At 45.1% G+C, this 15,965-nt stretch overlaps 2 protein-coding genes across 2 annotated transcripts; one reads left to right on the top strand and one right to left on the bottom strand.

Moving 5' to 3' along the window:
* Nucleotides 1-187: 187 nt before the first annotated feature.
* Nucleotides 188-11,662, top strand: I203_106573 (uncharacterized protein; the record flags this gene model as incomplete). Its single annotated transcript, XM_065517998.1, has 34 exons — nucleotides 188-290; nucleotides 390-698; nucleotides 776-882; nucleotides 935-1,039; nucleotides 1,095-1,199; nucleotides 1,260-1,682; nucleotides 1,741-3,067; nucleotides 3,125-3,372; nucleotides 3,426-3,993; nucleotides 4,050-4,756; nucleotides 4,809-5,332; nucleotides 5,383-6,160; nucleotides 6,211-6,327; nucleotides 6,378-6,794; nucleotides 6,843-7,197; nucleotides 7,252-7,411; nucleotides 7,462-7,661; nucleotides 7,725-7,842; nucleotides 7,895-8,040; nucleotides 8,094-8,126; nucleotides 8,186-8,256; nucleotides 8,313-8,420; nucleotides 8,470-8,666; nucleotides 8,723-8,927; nucleotides 8,991-9,687; nucleotides 9,746-9,881; nucleotides 9,936-10,079; nucleotides 10,129-10,453; nucleotides 10,510-10,737; nucleotides 10,808-10,881; nucleotides 10,945-11,089; nucleotides 11,159-11,207; nucleotides 11,270-11,534; nucleotides 11,617-11,662. The coding sequence occupies 34 exons, from the start codon at nucleotides 188-190 to the stop codon at nucleotides 11,660-11,662; spliced, it is 9,540 nt and encodes a 3,179-aa protein (XP_065373302.1).
* A 669-nt stretch (nucleotides 11,663-12,331) lies between these two features.
* I203_106572 (uncharacterized protein) lies at nucleotides 12,332-15,273 on the bottom strand (the record flags this gene model as incomplete). Its single annotated transcript, XM_019150186.1, has 11 exons — nucleotides 12,332-12,626; nucleotides 12,709-12,818; nucleotides 12,909-12,993; nucleotides 13,090-13,208; nucleotides 13,291-13,514; nucleotides 13,602-13,819; nucleotides 13,901-14,198; nucleotides 14,270-14,404; nucleotides 14,484-14,622; nucleotides 14,700-14,833; nucleotides 14,955-15,273. 11 exons carry the CDS (start codon nucleotides 15,271-15,273, stop codon nucleotides 12,332-12,334), a joined length of 2,076 nt encoding a protein of 691 aa, XP_019000514.1.
* Between the last annotated feature and the right edge of the window lie 692 nt (nucleotides 15,274-15,965).

The following is a 15,965-nucleotide window of genomic DNA, read 5'->3' as shown; positions in this document are numbered from 1 at the left end:
CCATTCCCATTCCCATTCCCCATCCTCACCTTGTCATCATCAATTACAATCAGAGCATATAACCGCCCAATAGCAAGATAGATTCAGATCACGTCGAGCACAAACGAATCATAGATCATATACTCAGTAGATACAAGAGACCAATCGAGGAGATCGCTCCACCCATTTCACCCGCTGTCCAGCGGCCATGCAGGCGCTCAAGAATGTTGCCATTAGGCTGTTGAACATCTATGTCGGTCCGTACGTGGAGAATTTAGATACAAATGCGTTGAACGGCTCCTTATGGTCAGGTATGTAATCATCAACCTCAACTTCAAACACTCACCAGACGACCAAGATCAATATAATGCTAATTATCGTTCTTGGTTATGGTTCTGGTTTTGGTTTAGGTCAAGTGAACTTGAAGAACTTGCATTTGAAGAAATCACTTCTAGAGCGATTTGGTGTGCCTGTTGAAATTGTTGCAGGTGACATCGGCTCACTGTCCTTGTCGATACCCTGGAACGCATTGAAGAGTCAACCTGTGAAAGTTGTCATAGATGATGTTTACGTATTGGCTCGAGCGAGACCACAAGGAAAGGTCGATCCGGAAGAAGATGAGAGGGTAGAACAGGCTACGAAGCAGGATAAGTTGAAATCTGCGGAAGCGGTTGATAACGCTGCTAGTCAAGTTGCTCATCAGGAGGGAAATGATGAGAGTGAGTAGAAACATTCCCTCATTCTATCAAGCAAACTGCGGAACACCGTAACTTACGATTCGATTTCGTGATCGTAGCGAAACAAACGTATATCGGAGCTATAGTATCCAAGATTGTAGATAATGTACAGATTCAGATAAAAGGTATACATATCAGATACGAAGATGGAAGTAGTACTCCTGAAGTAAGTATCAATCCCCTCATCATAGATGAGATGCTCGCTGACGTGTCAACAGCACCCTTTCGCCGCTGGTATCACCCTTAACGAGTTCAAGGCTGTCTCAACAGATGAGAACTGGGTAGAAACTTTTATCCAGAATAGTCTGAATGGTGTACACAAGGTAGGTCCCTCCCCGATGTTGCGAAACAGGACGATTGCTGACGAGCCGTCTTCAGCTCGTCAAACTTGGTGCATTAGCTGTATACTTTGATACAGATACGGGAAGTTTAGATAAAGGATCAGATGACAGGCAGGGTACGATTGATGCGCTGAAAGCTATGGTGAGCTGTCGATTCCATTCGGCCTTAACTCCAGTTCCGCTAATTTTTCCGCATACACAGCTTGACGGATCACCCAACCATCAATATATCCTGAAACCCGTCACTGGAGAAGCCCGCGCAATCATCAATAAGACCATGTCCAATGAGATGCCTAAAGTAGACGCTCAGGTGATCTTCGACGAGATTGGCGTAGTGATCGACAGAGATCAGTATAGAGATGCTCTATCGGTAGTTGACGTCTTCCATTTCTATCGCCGGACTCACCAATACCACAAATTCCGTCCACCAGAAGAGGAATTCAACGAGAATCCGCCGAAAGCCAGACTCAAATTCGCTCTCAATGCGATTAGATCCGAAGTGCACGAGAAGAATAGAAGATGGTCTTGGGGTTATCTTAGTGAGAGAAGGGATACGAGGAAGAGGTATGTGGACTTGTATGTGGACAAGCTAGCTTTGACGGAAGGCAAGCAACTTTCGGCGGAAGTGAGTGTATCACCCACCGGTCTTTCAGTGATAAAGCACTCTCGCTGACCTACAATAGGAGAGTGCTGCTTTAGCGGAGATCGAGACCAAATCATCCTACGAAGATATCCGATTCTTCCGATCTGTCGCCAGGGCCAAGGCGAAGAAGGATGCCGCTACGAGGAAAAAGCTAGAAGCGGAGAAAGCGAAAAATCAACCACACAAACAAACTTGGTCGGAATGGGTGTGGGGTTCATCAGCTAAAACTGCAGACGCAGATGGTGGCATGTCGGAAGAGGAGAAGAAAGAGATTGACGATATTATAGACTACGATGCGACTGCTGCTGCCGAAAGTGTCGGCACGACCCCTCGAGATTTCATGAAAGCTCGATTATCCGCTAAACTCAACAAGGGTTCTTTCTCCTTGCGAACCGAACCTCACGGGGAGAACAACGATATCATCGCTCTGGTATTCGATTCATTCTCTGCCGATGCTGTTCAACTTACAGACTCGATGAAAGGGAAGATAGCCTTGGGTGGTTTCAGAGTATACGATGGTACCACCCCAGATTCTCTTTATCCTCAAATTGTACGTGTGAAAGATATAGAGGAGAGTGATAAGGATAAAGCTCGCCAGCAGAGTTTAGAGGTCGAAGGTGGTATAGATGGTGCTGTAGCAGATATAGATGCTGGATTACCGGATGATGCGGATCCATTCTTCACTATGGAGGTTGAACAGAACCCACTAGATGGAAGAGCCGATAATGCCGTCACGATCAAGATGCGACATTTGGAGATCATCTATCACAAGGGGTATGTAGAAGCGGTGGTACAATTCTTCAAACCGCCAGAAAGTCAGCTGGAATCGATCGGAGCATTGTTAGATGCCGCTGGACAGACTCTTGATGGGATACGGAAAGAAACCAGAGCTGGGTTGGAATATGCTCTGGAGCAGCACAAGACGGTGGACATTCAGCTGGACATGAACGCACCTATCATCATCATTCCTATGGACGTCAAGGTCAAACAGTGTCAAACTCTTGTCCTGGACGCGGGTCACATTTCGGTTGGAAGTAAGCTCGCGGATAAGGACAAGCTGAAAGAAGTCCAGAGTAAACGAGGTCGTCAATATTCCGATGACGACTATAAACAATTAGAAGATCTAATGTACGATCGATTCGACTTGCATCTACAATCGGCTCAACTTCTCATGGGAGGCGATATAGATGCTTGTATGAATGCTCTGGAAGATCACTCCGAGGGAGCAGACGAACTGCACGTACTGGAGAGAATCAACATGTCCTTCTCAGTACAGAACGCTATTGTCAATGCACCGAATTTGACGAGATTCAAGATAGCCGGACATTTGCCGGAATTACATGTCAACTTTTCCGATCGAAAATACAGTGAGTTGATCCGTTCGCGTCAACCGGACTCATGTTTGCTGACTACGTCTCTGCTAGAAACGTTGATGAAGTTCATCGATGTTGCGATACCCAAATTCGGTGACGATGATACACCCCAGGACCCTGCACCCGCTTTGACACACACGGAATCGCGCACGGTCTTCCGATCAGCAGCAATCGAAGAGTACAACTTTGATGATTCGAGATCTATCGTATCCCACCATACCGTCACTGACAAGGACGACAGTAGTTCGGTTGGAGGTAAAGGCGATCAATTCTACGAGGCCAGAGATGACCAGACTGAGGTGAGTTGGCTATCTTCTCATATAGAGTCATCACTGCTGACGTTTCATTACAGAGTCAGAAAAGCGCCTTGCGTCAAATCAGCTTTGAATTCTCTTTCTCCGTCGGTAGACTTCAGGCATCTTTATTCAAGTCTTACTCACCTTCATCCGAAAAGGCATTTGCAGATGCCGTTCTGGAAGATTTCGGCCTTACTTTCGCTCTGAGAAAATACGATATGTCAGTAGATCTATTCCTGCGATCTGTTTCTTTAGCTATGATCGAACAATCAAGCAACAAACGACCCATCTTGTCTTCTGCCAATGATGGCGGTAATTCACCATCTGATCTCAAATTACTTCAAGTCCGATATTTGAAGGTTCAGAAGGAATCGCCCGAGTTCATGACGAAGCATGAAGGCGTTGATACCAGTATTGATACTGAGCTATCAACTTTCAAAATCACCCTGGCACCTGAACCTATCCTGTCGCTGTACGATTTCATCATGACGACTTTCGTGCCGAAAGATGAGGAAGCCCCAGCCCAGGCAACTGACCCGGAATCCGGACAAGTGATGGACACCGCTGAACAGCCACAATCCACCGATAAGCTTCGTATAAGAGTGAAACTGACCAGTGCCCAAGGTAAGCTAATCTAACTCATTCTGATAGACGTCATAGCTGACAAGCGCTATGTACAGTATCGCTCGAGAACAACGGCAACCGCTTCGCTCTTCTAGGCTTACCGTCAGCCGACGTCGCTCTATTGCTTCGAGCAGGAACACTAAGAATAGGTGCCAAGCTAGGCAACATCACCCTTGAAGATCTGTCTGATGATACAGTGGCAAATCCCGAATTTAAGAGACTACTCTCAATCGAAGGAGAAGAACTTGCCGACTTCAGCTACGAGACCTTTGACCCCAATGACAAAGAAACCTTCCCGGGCTATAATTCCTCAGTCCATCTACGGACCGGATCGCTCAAGTTTACTTTCATGGAAGGACCTGTACGGGATCTATACACTTGGGCTACCAAATTCGCAAGGATGAAGGCGGTCTATGATGCTGCCCAGCAAGCTGCTGTGCAACGTGCTTCCGAAGTTATAAGGATGCATTTCGACGTGGTCATTAAAACGCCTATCATTGTCTTACCTCGAGATGGACTTACTTCCACCGATGTATTGATCCTGCGACTGGGTGAAGTCGTAGCGAAGAACGAATATCTGAACGATCCCAATGATACCAGCACAATCGACGCCAGCTTACGAGGTATTAGTGTCGCATCCGAGATCACCGTCGACGGGAAGAAAGGTCATTTGCAAATGGTGGATGATGTTGCTATTACTGCAGCTATCAAACAAGCTGGCGGGTCTAGCCATCGCTCAGATCCTCATCATGCTGACATGGAGGTGAGTCATACGGCCAGTCACCTCGCAGAGCCCTCACTGACCGCATCCATAGATCACCACCGAGATGTCCGACGTAAAGATGTCATTGGCACAAAGGCAATATGTACTCCTGATGGGAATCCTCGAATCTCTTCCTCGCGCATTAAGTGATATTGACGAGGACGAGATTGATCCCGAGTCATTCCCTGTCACTCCAGCTACAGAGTCGCGTATCGATACTCCAAATGTGGAAACTCCAGAGAAAGAACCAAATGTCAACTTGGAGCCCGAACTGGCTGTCATCAAGTCTGACAACAATGGCCCAGCGCAGCTTTGGACCGCTCTAGACTTTGTCTTTTCTGTTGGATCTATCGCTTTGGAAGTATATACCAACAATGCTATAGTACCGGAAGACCTGAAGAACTGCAGTATCGCTCGCTTTGCCCTGGTCAAACCTCACTTGGGATTCAAGAAGCTATCTGACGGTGCGATGGAAGCTGAATTTTCGTTGAAGACCTTATCGTTTCTCAGCACGAGATCAGGAAATAGCATGTTCAGAGATATTATTCCCCCTGCTACGCATGAGGGCAATCAGATGTAAGTGAAGCGCTGGATTTGAACACGACCAATTGCTGATCTTTTCGTAGAATGTTCCAATATACTATGGCCGGTGGCACGGATCAATCTGCTCTAGCTATAGTCACCATCGATAGCCCGCGATTCATCCTGGCTGTTGATCCTCTGGCTGCTCTACTTGAATTCGCTGTTAGTCCCTTCAAGAAGCCGGCTGATGCCGAAGCTCAACAAGCTCAAGAAGAACAGCCAGAAGAAGTGGAAGAAGCTCCCAAACAGGGTGGTGGACTTTCGTTCCGAGTGGAAATTATCGATGCTACTGTCATCGTCATTGCGGACGATACCAATCCGAAAACCCAAGCTATCCAACTATCTATCAAGGAAGTCTTGCTTTCCCAGCAAAGTATCCTCGCGTTGAAAGTGGAAAGAATCGGAATGTCATTCGGACGGATGGATAGACCCAATGATCGAGTCAAGTTCCTCGATGATCTTAACGTAGCTCTTTCTTTAGATACTAGGCGGCGGGATGCTCAGCAAATGACGAGCTTCGAAATGGAAATCCCCGATCCGATCATCTTCAGAGCTTCGTATACTGATATGATGCTGATCGTGGACATCGTCAATAAAGCTTCTGCAATTGCCACGAAGGCTCTTGCACCTGAAGGTAGCCAAGAGCAGCCATCGCCTCAGAATAGAAGGGATAGCTTGACTGCTGACGCTTCCACCGAAACTACTTCTATGGCAGTAGTGACTACCAAGCATTCGAGGAGGGCCTCTGTTGGTCGTAGATCGTCGATCAGTAGACGTAGATCATCGATGGAGAAAGCACATGTGTTGGTGTCGAAAGAACAGGTACGTTGCTGAGTACATCATTGAGTGATATAGCTCATTGTTTCATGCAGCTCAAAGCCCGTATCAACGGATTCCAATTTGTGCTGGTTGGCGATCTACAGGAAATGCCCATGGTTCACCTTTCAACCAACGAATTCCAAGTGATGATCAATGATTGGTCCGGCGATGTAAGTGCATGATATGCTGTCTACTGTCTACTAAGCTAATATCCCTGCAGATGAAAATGGCTACTTCGATTACCACTTCTATCCGATACTTCAACTTGACCAATTCGTACTTTGAGCCATTAATGGATCCTTGGAAATTTGATCTACGCGTCAACAGACTCTCCGCTGGTCCAGGACATAATCCTCTCAATGTCCGCTTGACAGCTCGCGAAAGGTTGGAGCTCAATTTGAGTTCCGCCTTTATCGAGTTGGCAATAACGACAATGACCGTTTGGAGTAGAGAGAAGGATAAAGCGAAAGAAGGTAGAGGTACCGATGCTCCATTCAGGATAAGGAATCGTACTGGTCTCACTGTACTTCTTTGGCCTGAACAAGCGGATCTTAGTAAACAAGTTACTGGTGTCAAGCGTCTTGATGATGGCGCGGATGTACCTTGGCGGTTCGAGGACAGGAAACATACTCGAGATGTGAGTGCCATTTGCTGATAATGACGGAATATTGACGTGCGATGGTAGAATGTCTCTGCTGTACGACATAACTCTCTTGGTATCCAACTGCAAGATACCCCTTGGGAAGCTTTACGAGGCATCTCAGTGGATCGAGAAGGAGATCATATCCTCACTCTTCGACCTCGAATGGACAAAGTATCGCACCAAATCACCTGTGAAATCAAGCTTGAAAATAATATCAAGGTGATCACTTTCAGATCCACCCTGAATGTGGATAACCAGACCAGCTTGCCAATCGAACTGATCGTTGTTGACTCGCACGGCAAAGCTTCTTCGGGAGCGATGAGAATTGATCCTGGAGAATCTTGTCCCTTGCCATTGGAAGCTGCTTTCGAGAAGAGGTTTAGATTGCGCCCGTTGCGTAAGCCTGCGTGTACACTCAGATCAAGGAATATAGCTAATACACCCTTCGTAGGAGGTTTCGGTTTCGACTATAGCTGGTCGATGCCACTTCATTGGAAACAACTTGTCACCAAGCCGATTCGACCGATCAGCTGTAAACATCAGACTCCAAAAGAACCCGCTTTCTACTTCCAGGCGCAAGCCAACTTCAATGCTAAGGACCCTGCTGCTAAGTAAATTATGATCCTCTTTACTATCGACATCCTACTGATGGCATGAACAGGATATATCCTCGAATGACATTGACCCTTCAAGCTCCAGTGGAATTAGAAAACCTTCTCCCATATGACCTGAAGTTCCGAATCCACGATAAGAACACAGGTTTGAGCTCTAGCAATTTCTTGGTGAAAGGCGGTTCCAGTCCAATTCATACGGTCGAATTGGGTCACTTGCTCTTATTGAGTGTAGCACCCGAGGACACCAGTGAGTTCGCCAATTCGCTGAGGAGCGCCATGTCAACATAGACTAACCGATTCTTTGATCTAGACTTGAAGCAAAGTGACTATGCCATTATCAACACTGATGATGTCGAGCTACCCATCGAGGATCACTTCCAGCTAGCTGATGAGCAAGGTCTTAAATTGATGTTGAAGCTCCATTACTTGTGAGCGACATCGTTATTCCTACACGTACCATCCACTGATCTGATCTGATAGCACATATCCGAACTCTGGTGGAGCTTTCAAAGTACAGGTATACAGTCCGTTCATATTCATGAATAAAACTGGTTTGCCCTTTGACCTGGCTGCTAAGACTTGGACGGGAGGACAAAGACCTATTGCTGGACGTGATCTGTTTGCTAGTGAGTGATCTTGATGTTTCGGCCTGTACGAAGACTGACATGGTCACGATTAGATGATTACCATCGAGAAACCCCAACTCCCTTCAGTGAGTGGTACCTCGCTGTATCTGCGGTTATGGGTTTTGACTTACGATTTGGTTTTTAGTGTTTGGCTTCCCAAGTGAAGATCGACGAAATCGATTACATCTTAGGGTTGATGACTCGAAGTGGTCGCAGGTGCGCTTCATTTGTTGCATTACATACCACCAGGTCACCGCTGATAATCATTCTAGCCTATCTCTTTTGAGCCTGTATCTGCAGATATGCAGATTGTGATGACCAGTGCATCCGGCGAGAGCGATAATTACGTTGGTCTGTCTTACACCGAAGGGATCGGTAAAGTGAGTACATCGGTTGAGATGCGGATAGACAGCTGATCATGATCGCTAGTACAAATTGACCAAAGTCATCACCATTGCTCCTCGATTCCTGATTAAGAACACGTTCTCTTACCCACTGAAGATCAGGCAACATAGCACTCAGAATGTTATCGATATAGCACCCGGAGAACGGGTCCCGATCCATGAATTGCAGCATCAAGCGCCATCTCAGCTCAGCATGGCTTTCGACGAGCCTAATTTGCGCTGGTGAGTCGCGATGCACGCTTGCTAAAATGGTCTCAAAATAATGATGTTTGTTATAGGTCTGCTCCTTTCAACATGGCGGATATAGGTCGAACGCATATCACGTTACAACGGCTTACCAACAGAGGTCAGAAAACCTACCTGCTAAGAGTGGACACTCACCTTGAAGGGTCTAGCATCTTCATCTACGTCTCTCGAGATACTGATCAGTGGCCATTGAGGTTGAGAAATGATACTGGATTGTCGCTTAAATTCCAGCAAGTCGTGAGTGACTGAATGACCTGTATCCTGATCGTAACGAGAAAGTTGACCATTACATATCCTCAGGACGAAGACGGTACAAGGGATACTCGCCCACTACGATATCTCCCGGCTAAATCAGAGCAAGACTACGCTTGGGACTGGCCAACAGCGACTAAGAAGCGTATTAGACTACTCGTCGATGCTGGACCAAACAACGAACCTATACCGTTGGCAGACACGATCGATATGATGGCTATTGGTATCCAGCCACCGATGAAAATACCCCGGACGGCTGGTCTTCAACGCTCCATGGCTCTATCGATTGACGTGCAGGCCGATGGAGGCTCCCAGCTCCTTACCCTGTCTCCGTATATTGAAGAGACAAGTGTCTACAAGCCCACCAGACGAGCAACCGGGGGTATCAGGCGTACCGATAGTTCGGACACTCTTTCCTCTGCCGCGGGCTCCTACGAGACTGTGTCAGTGAGCGAGAAAGCTTCATTGAACATTTCAGTTGAATTCGAAGGTATCGGTATCTCAGTTATCACCAAACGACCTGATGAATTGTTATACATCTCGGTCAGAGGGCTCAAGCTGGGTTACTCTGATTATCCCCAGTACTACGACGCATTCGTGGACTGTAAATGGATACAGATAGACAATCAACTGTTCGGTGGATTGTTCCCTATCATCTTGTACCCGACTGTGGTACCCAAAGATGGCAAAGAGCTTGAGTCTCATCCTACCTTACAAGCATCGGTCGCTGTACTCAAGGATCAATGTAAGCTAGATCGTGCTTTCCATTCTCTATTGAGTGATTAAGCTGAGTCTTTCCCTAGCTCACGGTGTCGTGTTCGTCAAATACGCTACGATCCTTCTACAATCAATGACGGTAGAGCTAGACGAAGACTTCATGTTCGCTTTGTTGGACTTTGTGAAATTCAAGGACGCAGCTTGGAAGGAAGACACCCACGAGTGAGCTACGTAGTACATCTGAGTTCGAATATATAGCTGATCAAAGATAAATAGCGTTCTTATTGAACATCCAAAAGATATCCCTGAACCCGATATCTCGTCAACCCAAGCCGATGTCTTCTTCGAAGCATTGCAGTTACAACCCGTATCACTTGAATTGTCATTCATGAGGACAGATCGAGTCAACGTGGACGAAAAGTGAGTAACGTATGACTACAGACTAATCATCGTGCTAACAAAAGGACAGGGTGTCCACTCGAAACCCCTTCTACTACGCTATCAACGCTCTGACCATGGCATTGGGTAACGTCAATGCTGCTCCACTTAACTTCCGAGCTCTCTTCCTGGAGAATGTACGATTAAGTGTCCCATCCCTGCAAGAACGTGTTCAATTACATTATCAAGAACAATTCATGTCTCAGATCTACCGAGTCCTAGGTTCAGCCGATTTCTTAGGTAACCCAGTAGGATTGTTCAACAATATTAGTTCAGGATTCTCGGATATCTTCTATGAACCATATCAAGGTATCGTCATGCATGGCAACAAGGATATCGGACTTGGTATTGCAAGAGTAAGTCTTCCATCTCATACAATCTGTGACTTCAGCTGACTTGCCTTGGGAAATAGGGAGCTACGAGTTTCGCCAAAAAGACCGTCTTTGGTCTATCGGATAGTATGACCAAATTCACGGGTAGTATAGGAAAAGGTCTTTCTGCTGCTACGCTGGACTCTGAATATCAGACCAAACGACGAATGACAAGGAGAAGGAATAAGCCTAAACATGCTTTATATGGGGTTGCCGCGGGTGCAAGTGCTTTCGCTGATAGTGTTACGAGTGCCTTCGAGGGTGTTGCTGTGAGTCGAAATATCACCTGCACTTTCACTGTGACCTACGACGTGAACTGATCTTGAACTTGGTGATTAGTCCAAACCTATCGAAGGTGCTGAGAAAGAAGGTGCGATTGGATTTACGAAGGGTATCGGTAAAGGTTTTGTTGGGTGAGTCTGAATGGTGTCGCTATCACGAATATATAACACTAACGGGAATCATGTATCATATAGTCTATTCACGAAACCGGTTGTCGGAGTCATGGATTTTGTATCTTCCTCTACGGAAGGTATAAGAAACACTACGACTGTCTTTGATCAAACTGATCTCGATAGAGTTAGATTACCTAGATTTATCTCTGCAGACGGTGTCTTGAGGGTATGTGTTCTGTGCCTGGCCTTCGAAGCAACTGAGTTTAAGCGTACTGATTAATGCCGATTTGTATAGCCATTCTCTGCTCGTGAAGCTCTTGGTCAATCATGGCTCAAAGATCTCGGTAAGTGTCACATTTCATGATACGCAGATGCATGAAATGCTAATATGGCATAACATTTCCAGACGCAGGAGCGTTCTTCCACGATTCATACGTCGCTCACATCGACCTACCAGGCGATGACGCCGTATCGATCTTATCGAATAACCGGATTTTACAAGTCCAATTGAGAAGGTTGAAAGTGATCTGGCAAGTGCCCTTCGAGGAACTCGCCAGTCTATCGCTAGAAGCCAATGGTATAAATCTGCTTAATCGAGATGGACGCGGTGGACCGTTCTTACCTATTGCTGAACAGACTGCGAGAGAATGGTATTTTAAACAGATTGGAAGGTTAGTCCGAGTTCGGTCAATCGTATTTGTTGATATTGACTGTTGGTACAATTACTGACTAATGACTTGTGATGTATTACAGAGTCGTCGTAGCGTACAACAAAGCCCATAGTCAACGTGATGATTAGATGTCAGTAGTGAAAGAAAGAGAAGGACGATCTCAAAGAGGATAATATCATCTAGCATTTTGGTCTACCAATTTTAGACTTTTATATATATCTTACTCAATACATGGTTCCGATTTGAAAGAAGGACGAGGAGAATGAAGAAGGAAAGAAGTTTCGCTATTACATATAACACCAAATTAATGATTTATACCTGAAAACACGATATTCATAAATAGAGATCGGCTTATTGTGACTTATTTGAATATGCAACCAACTGCTCGAACCTTCTTGTTACTGTTCAACTTGTCCGTACAATGACTGTACAAGAAGTTTTAGAGGAATCAACGATACTTTTGATCTGGTGCTCGAGGTAGCTTGGTCGTTTACATTGTGCATCCGGCTCACCAAAAAATTGCTTGTATGAGATCAATGTAGACGGTCATTCGTATTCGATGTACGATCAGATTAGGCTGAAAGACGGGTTAATTATTCATGTAGATTACAAAGATCATGTATATATAAGATGTATTGTATGGAGTTATATGGAATCTGTATCAGAAAAATGAAGAATTGTCCCTTTACCTTGTTTGTCAATTCACTGATTATACACAAAATACAGTACCGGGATTTCTCCTCTACACTCGATCTATATATCTAAGTACAGAATCCCCTCGGAGTATTACAGTATATCTATAGATTCACCAATATCCCACCTAAACCCACCAATGGGATCATGTTGAATGTGATTTGATCTCTTACGCTCCTTGATGAGCTATTCTGTCTACTTTCATTAGTCGATAATCCGCTAGTAGCTACATTCGATTGTGCCTCTGTGGTATTCGTGCTGGATCCACTATCGTTACTGCTAGTTTTAGTGGCATTACCACCTGACCCAGAGCCGGCACCTCGTCCTGAGGCTGCGGAGTATATATCCGAGATGGTTTCTTTCCATATCTCTCTATCAGTTCTTTCCATCCTTCTATCACTATCAACATCATAACGATACAGCAACGATGGTCAGCCAATCAGTCCCGTTCTTATCGCTTTCCATTCAGGGATAAACTCACTAAGTCATCAATCCATTGATTTCCCCTTCGACATCTACTGTCTGGGTCCACACTGCTCCGGAACAGGCGTAGTTGGTGATTTGACTTTGGAGCATGATCAGCAGGTCACGCTAGAAAATTTAACTCTCAGTGAGCTGACTATTCTTTGCAAAATCTTCTATATGCGTGATACAGAATGACCGTTGACCGGCAAAACTTACAGATCTCGAATTCCATTTTTCAAGTGTCTCATCAATTTCATACGTTTCATTGATAGCTGCGATAGCTTTAGGTACATTCCATAAACTACAAAAGAGGAGAACGTTCAGCACAGAAAATCATGTGGCTGGAACAGAACAGAAAGGAGAAGAGGAGATTTGGGCGGAACTTGAGTATACTCACTGATCGATCGATACGTTGTAACCCAATCCTCCGAATTCACCTTGAAGACCTATCCTAGCTGGATCGTAGGGTCCTGAGGGGTCATTGGCATTCGGCATTCCACATTGAGGATCGGGATACTACAGTATGTCCAATTCAGTCTCACAGTCGGTTACACCAAAATACTTCAAAAGTTGGACTGTCGAATGTTTTAACACTCACATGATGATTATCTGAGTAATCTCCCGCTCCATGATCGTGCCAGCCGCTCGCGGCATCTACCAACCTGGTCGGATCCAGATCTTTCACCATTGGCGCGTGTTTGATCTCAGGTCCATCTTCCGGTTGACCCCATCCTTCATTGTAGATGATCCAAGTGAAGATCGAAGGGAACGATTTGTGCAGGTTGACTAGTTCTCTTAACTCGTTGACGTACTGAGCTTGCTCTGGAAATAGGGTGAGACATACGTCAGTCTCCAAAAACTTGATGATACGTAATGCACCGCTGATAGGAGATCAGAAACTCGACTTACGATCTTGGTCCGGTGGAAATTCCTTCCTTGCCGTCGTACTTGGCATATCCTGAATGACCAATAGACCTAAATCGTCGCAAGCCTTATAGAAGAGGTCCGTCTCAACTTTAATATGTTTTCTAACCATATTGAAACCCAATTCTTTCAGATAATTCAGATCGAACCTCAAAGCTTCGTATGAAGGAGGGGTGTATAATCCATCTGGCCAATATCCTTGACTAGTAGATGCACATCAATCAATTAGCTTTAGTTCAGAGTATAGGGAATAGGTGATCATTCGGAGATCATTCTGTACTTACTCAAGAGTACCAAAAGCAAAGATGAACTCTCCATTTAACAACGGTCTGATGACCCCATCTACCTCTCCTTTACCTATACTTCTGAATCCCATATACGTCGTAAGCGTATCGTCGCCCATGGAGACAGTCACATTGTACAAAGTGGGAGAATCAGGTGACCACAACTTGACATTTGGTAAAGTGAAGTTGAAAGATGATTCGGTATTTCCATTGGTCTCGTAGGCTGTACCTTCTGAATCTGATATGGAAAGTTTGACAGATTGCTCGGATGAATCGGATGTGTGCACGTTGATCGTTCCTAATTATGTCTAGGATCAGTTTACTGGATCAAGTTGAGGTGAACGATTCGAGAAAGGCTACAGAACTCACCAACACCATCCATATCTCCACTCAAGTCGATTCTACGGATATAAGTTTCCGGTACAGGTTCGATGAACACACTCTGCCATATCCCAGTACAGGGGGTATAGAAAATATGACTAGGGGAGTTGGTTTGTTTTCCAACTATGTTGGGGTAGACGACAATACCAATCAGCATCGTCGCCAGTGAATTCGTTACGAGAGAGTGTGTGCGTGGACTTACCGGGAATGATATGTTCCTCACTATCCGTTGGATCATGGACGAAAACGGTTATTTCGTTCTCCTGTCCATATTGGACTAACGAGCTGATCTCTGCGTCGAATCGAGTATATCCACCTTTATGCGTCGTAGCGTTTTTACCCTATCAGTGATACAAAGGATCATACAGATAGATCAGTATATACATGAGAGACTGGATCATGGATGAATCGAACGTACATTGATAAATACAGTAGCTTCATAGTCTACTGCTCCGAAGTTGATAAGTAGAGATTGATCTTTCCAATCTGAAGGTACGTCAAATTTGGTTTGAAACCAAGAGAATTCGTTATTTTTCGGATCGACTTGTAGACCTAAAACCTCGAAATAGAATATTCGTTGTCAGTGTACACGAGCTTACACAAAAATAAAGCATCTCGAGATTGGAATGAATATGTAGTGGGGAATAGAAATAAGAGGAGCCCTGGGACGTACCACTCAAACCACTTTCAATACAACTAGGAATCATCACTGCCCTACCCCACTTATCATCCACGTTCTGAGGTACATTATCGATATCCTCTGATGAGTTCGCTTTCTGATACCTCCAGATCCCATTTAGGCTCTGCCATTTATCTCTGACCTGTTGTGGACGGGGGTATTCGGTCCAGGGGTTCGTACCGACTTTTTGGGTCCAATCAGTCGTGAGAGGGGGAGTCTGAAGTTCGTACCCTGATGAATCGACATCGTATTGTCCGTTGATCAGTGGACTAGCGAGTAATATGAAGAATGATAGGGAGGTCAGTGGGACCATCGTTTATCACTTTTCAATTGCGATTCAAGATAGTGTAGATGAATCGACTCCGGGACAGAGAGTGAAACGGAAGCTAGGTGGTCGAGGTGGGATCCGACGCAAAGAAATGAATGGGAATATTAAAAGAACGAATGTAAAAGAAATGACAAAGTGTGATAATCTATACCAACATTTGCGAGTGTGAGTGATAACGAGAATGATAAGGGGGAAAGAGATTAATCAATCTCAGATAAATTAAGGCCAGTAGATGATATATCAATATCATCTTGATGATTGATTGATACTACGGTACTACACCGCTTGTCCTTGTCCTTGGCAGTATGAGTAACTAAGGAAGGATCAATCGATTAAAGGGTGTGTCTGTGTGTGGTGTATCGTGTTTGATCCGTGCTTTTGTCCATATGAGTGCGCACGATCAGTCAGTTTCATCAAAGGAAAGAATCGTGATCCTTTCCCCCCTCTCACTAAGATTAGCTAGATGCTAACCCCTTGAATTGAATAGAAACTGGGCTTACATACTTTGCGATCCGCATTCCTTTCTTTAACTAACTCACAATCTCGTAAGACCGACCGATTGATTGATTTGGTTTGCAATGAGCACAGCTTTGTCGTGTTTGAAGAAGCCAGCGGACACTCACACGAGGTCTTTAGCTTTTACATGAGAGGAATATCTTGTCGCTATACGACTATGT

This window comes from Kwoniella mangroviensis (genome assembly GCF_000507465.2).
Source record: "Kwoniella mangroviensis CBS 8507 chromosome 1 map unlocalized Ctg02, whole genome shotgun sequence".
NCBI classification, from domain to species: domain Eukaryota; kingdom Fungi; phylum Basidiomycota; class Tremellomycetes; order Tremellales; family Cryptococcaceae; genus Kwoniella; species Kwoniella mangrovensis.
This window is presented reverse-complemented; position numbering and strand designations above follow the sequence as displayed.